This window comes from Euprymna scolopes, chromosome 12, assembly GCF_053919585.1.
Source record: "Euprymna scolopes isolate OS-2025 chromosome 12, ASM5391958v1, whole genome shotgun sequence".
NCBI lineage: Eukaryota > Metazoa > Mollusca > Cephalopoda > Sepiida > Sepiolidae > Euprymna > Euprymna scolopes.
The window spans coordinates 129,183,372-129,186,942 of NC_136493.1; the positions used below are offsets into that span (position 1 = coordinate 129,183,372).

General features: G+C 39.5%; 2 protein-coding genes across 2 annotated transcripts; both read right to left on the bottom strand.

The window, feature by feature from the left end:
* Positions 1–1,355: 1,355 nt before the first annotated feature.
* Positions 1,356–1,934, bottom strand: LOC145291103 (uncharacterized). The gene has a single exon (XM_080136619.1). It carries the CDS (start codon positions 1,932–1,934, stop codon positions 1,356–1,358), a length of 579 nt encoding a protein of 192 aa, XP_079992745.1.
* Positions 1,935–2,421: 487 nt separating this feature from the next.
* On the bottom strand, positions 2,422–3,300 carry LOC145291104 (uncharacterized). Its single transcript, XM_080136620.1, has one exon. The coding sequence runs from the start codon at positions 3,298–3,300 to the stop codon at positions 2,422–2,424; it is 879 nt and encodes a 292-aa protein (XP_079992746.1).
* Positions 3,301–3,571: the final 271 nt, after the last annotated feature.

The following is a 3,571-nucleotide window of genomic DNA, read 5'->3' on the forward strand; positions in this document are numbered from 1 at the left end:
TCTTTCTATAAGGCTACAAAGGTAATCTTCGTGCCACATCTTTCTAATTTTTCTAAATTTTCTTCGCAAAGATGGAGAATCCTCTTTAAATCGATCCGGCTAACTGGCTCCGTTAGTCCCAGTTCTTCATTGTCCAACCTTATTATTAAACCTTGACCCACATTTGGATTCATGAGAGAGTTCGGAGTTAGGCAATCCATCTGATTAGAGCTTCTATAAGTTAGAGGAAAACTATTAATGGCACGCTGTATATCAGATAACATGGTTAATAGACCAAAATAGTCAACTTTCCTCTTCCTATAGTTTGTATAGACAGGATTTAACTGTCTTGATCGTCATTTGCCAAGTACCTCCATACCAAGCTGAATAAAGTGGAATGGTACAATGTTTAAGGTGGTAAGAACCAAACTTCTCCATGACTTCATCAGTGATCAACCCCTTATCAATTATTTTGGCTGCAGAAATGAAAGTCCTTGCATTGTCCGAGTAGAGGTGAGAGGGGATTCCACTCGCATTTGTGAAACGAACAAAGGCTTGTAAGAATGAAGATACACTCATATCTGGGACTAGTTCCATGTGAACAGCTCTGATAGATATGCAGGTAAAGATGAGGATATACATTTTATAGTCACTTCTCCCTTAACCCAGATGTGACTAGTGTAATCCACGCCGGTATGGCGATATGGTCTTACTAAATTTACTCTAGAGCTAGGAAGGTCTGATGCATTCGGTGTCGAGAAGGCAGTGGAATTGTATCTTTTGCACTTGGCACAAGTACTCACAATTTCTTTTTACAGCCTGTCTGGCCTGTGGTATTCAATATCCCTGTAACCTTATGTCTTTTAAGGTTGTTGCCAAACCCAAATGTTGGTTTCTCTGATGAGTGTCCTTTATAATTAAACCTGTTAAATGGTATTTCTGACCCAAAAGAATTGGATTCTGCACCTCATAGGTATGCTATTCTGATCCACCTATTCTTCCCCTTGAACGAATGATATTGGAGGGATCCAGGTATAGGTATAAGTTTTTCACTAGTTTTGGTGGACTTTTACCTTCAGGATCCAACAAAAAATCTAACTCTGCGGCAAAAGATTTTCTTTGCATTAATTTTATCAAATAAATTTTTGCCAGAAGGTGATTGTCCTCACTTCTCTTCAACGTTTTGTTGATAAACTTGAAACCCAAAGTCATTACATTAACTAATTTGTTGAAGTTGGAAAATCTTTCTACAGAGACTATAGGGGGACTTTCGTTTCTATGTCTCATAAGCAAATTCATTGCAGGATGAACGCATTCCTTTTGTTCTTCAGAGAGGCAACCTAACTCGACCCTGTTCCACCGAATTTCTTCCTGCTTCATCCACGAAGGGCCTTCATACCAATAGGAAAGGTTTCCCTTAAATTTTTTAAGGTTAGTCCTCTTGTAATGTAGTCAGCTGGGTTTTCCTTAGTTGGCACGTATTGGAAACTCAACTCCAACTTCATCTCCGACCTGATTGTTGCAAACATTTGCGTTATATCTTGCAGCCTGTTGCGTGCAAAGATGTTTTTTGTGGTTATCGACTTTGATAGTATCCAAGCCAATACCACTTGAGCGTCCGTTAGAACATATACTTTTTCTATCAGGTAGTTCTTTAAGGCTTCCTTTATAAAGAGAAAACATTTCAATGCCAGGAATACTGACAAAAGCTCCAAAGTGGGGAGCGATTTACCTTGTAAGGGTGCTTCTTTGGCTTTAGCAAACACCAGTGCTGACTGTCCATCCTGTTCGGCATATGCTGAAAAGCCGTATTCATTTTTGGAGGCATCACAAAATAGGAACACTTTTAGTGGCTTATTTTCGTCTAGGACTCTCCTTGGAAATGATATAGAGCCCAATTCTGTTAAGTCCTTCGCCAGAGCTTTCCATATTTTTTGACTCCTCTGGAACTTCATCATCCCAATCCAACTTTTGCCCCCAAAGTTCTACTATCAGCACTCTGCTCCTCACTGTTACTAGAAGACAAAGGGACAAGGGATCAAACACTTTGGAAGCTTCAGACAGAATTTTCCTTTTTGTTGATGCGGTTACATCGCATTGATGTGTACAGACCTTCATAGTATCATGTTGGGGGCTGTACAAATACCCCAAAACGTTCTCCAAACCAGAATCAAACCTTGACAGAGTTCCATCTGCCGTCATCTTTTTTCGCAACACTGCACTGTTGGAGTTACAGGATTGTATCTCAAAGTTACCCTCTTGCAGTCGCTCCTTCACCGTTATGTATAACTTAGATAGAGTATTTACGCCATTTCCTGTTTTCACCAAATTGTCCACATAAAAGTTCGACCTGAGTACCTGGGAACATTCATCTGATGAAAATTTTTCTGCATGATATTTCAAAACATAATTTAATATAGAGGGACTTGCATTGAAACCGAATTAGATGGTAGAGTATCTGTAACAATGCAAGTTGTCACCTTTCTTTAAAAAGAAACAGAAGCGATTTCGGTCCTTTTTCAGTTCTAGACGAATCATAAGGAATGCTTTCCTTATGTCAGCCAATAATACATATTTGTTGGCCCTAAAGCAAATCAACAGTTCCAACATGTCTCCCATTAGGTTGACTCCTGGGTAGGTTGCCTCATTCAGAGATATAGAATTTCCCCCCTTGTAGGAACAATTGAATACAGGTCTAACCTTCGTGGTCGTCTGATCAGCCAGTTTGAGTACCGGTCTATGCGGAATCCATATATAATTTTGAAAGTTTTCTGGAGTCACTGTTATTTCCTCCATAATTCCTTCGTCTTCCTGTTGTTTAAAGACGTCCAAGTATTGATCATAGAGATCTTTCTTCTCCAGGTCTTTAACAACTCTTTCTAATATTTTAAGAGCGGCATTGTGGTTAGAAGGCACAGACTTCACTTTATCTTCATACCATGGCAGCTGTACATGGTATCCGCCATCTCTGTAGGATATAGTGTTCTTAAACTTCTGTACTATCTCTTCATCCACGGTGGAGAATTCCTCTGTGACAGGTAACCCTAGTGATTCCATGCTAAACATACTCTCCAGTCCTCTCTGGACGTTTCCTTCTTCAAACCAAGCTTTTAACGGGTCTAGGTATTTTTCCACTGGGTTCAGCACAAAATTAATTTTGTACTCTGAAAGTGATGGTGTTTTTTCCAACAAAGAGGTATAATTAATTTTTGCCCCTCTCTCTACTTTGTGCCTTGGTTTTAGTTGATTCTCATACATGAAGCAACGGCAGTTGCCAAAGGGTACAAGTCCTTTCGGAATGGGAAAAGCAACCCCATACATGCAGGGGACGATTTGAAACGGTTCTATTAATTGAATTGCGCCAATCTCCAACAGCCGCTTAATGTTAATATAATTGTCTCTGGGATTATACTTAGTTGCCAATCGATGTCGTTTTAAGTTTTTACCTATCTGCGAAAGCTCCCGTAATTCATGTGAAAAATTAAATTTACAGGAAAGAACTTGAAGAGCGTGAACTTTCCAAGGGATAAGTCTTAATTCCACAGAGGCCTCATTAAAAGGTTTTGTTTCTGAGCCCAAAAAGGTTTTCACT

Coding starts and splice junctions, on each gene's coding strand:
- LOC145291103 (XM_080136619.1), bottom strand. CDS start 1,934: ATGAAGTTCCAGAGGAGTCAAAAAATATGGAAAGCTCTGGCGAAGGAC.
- LOC145291104 (XM_080136620.1), bottom strand. CDS start 3,300: ATGTATGGGGTTGCTTTTCCCATTCCGAAAGGACTTGTACCCTTTGGC.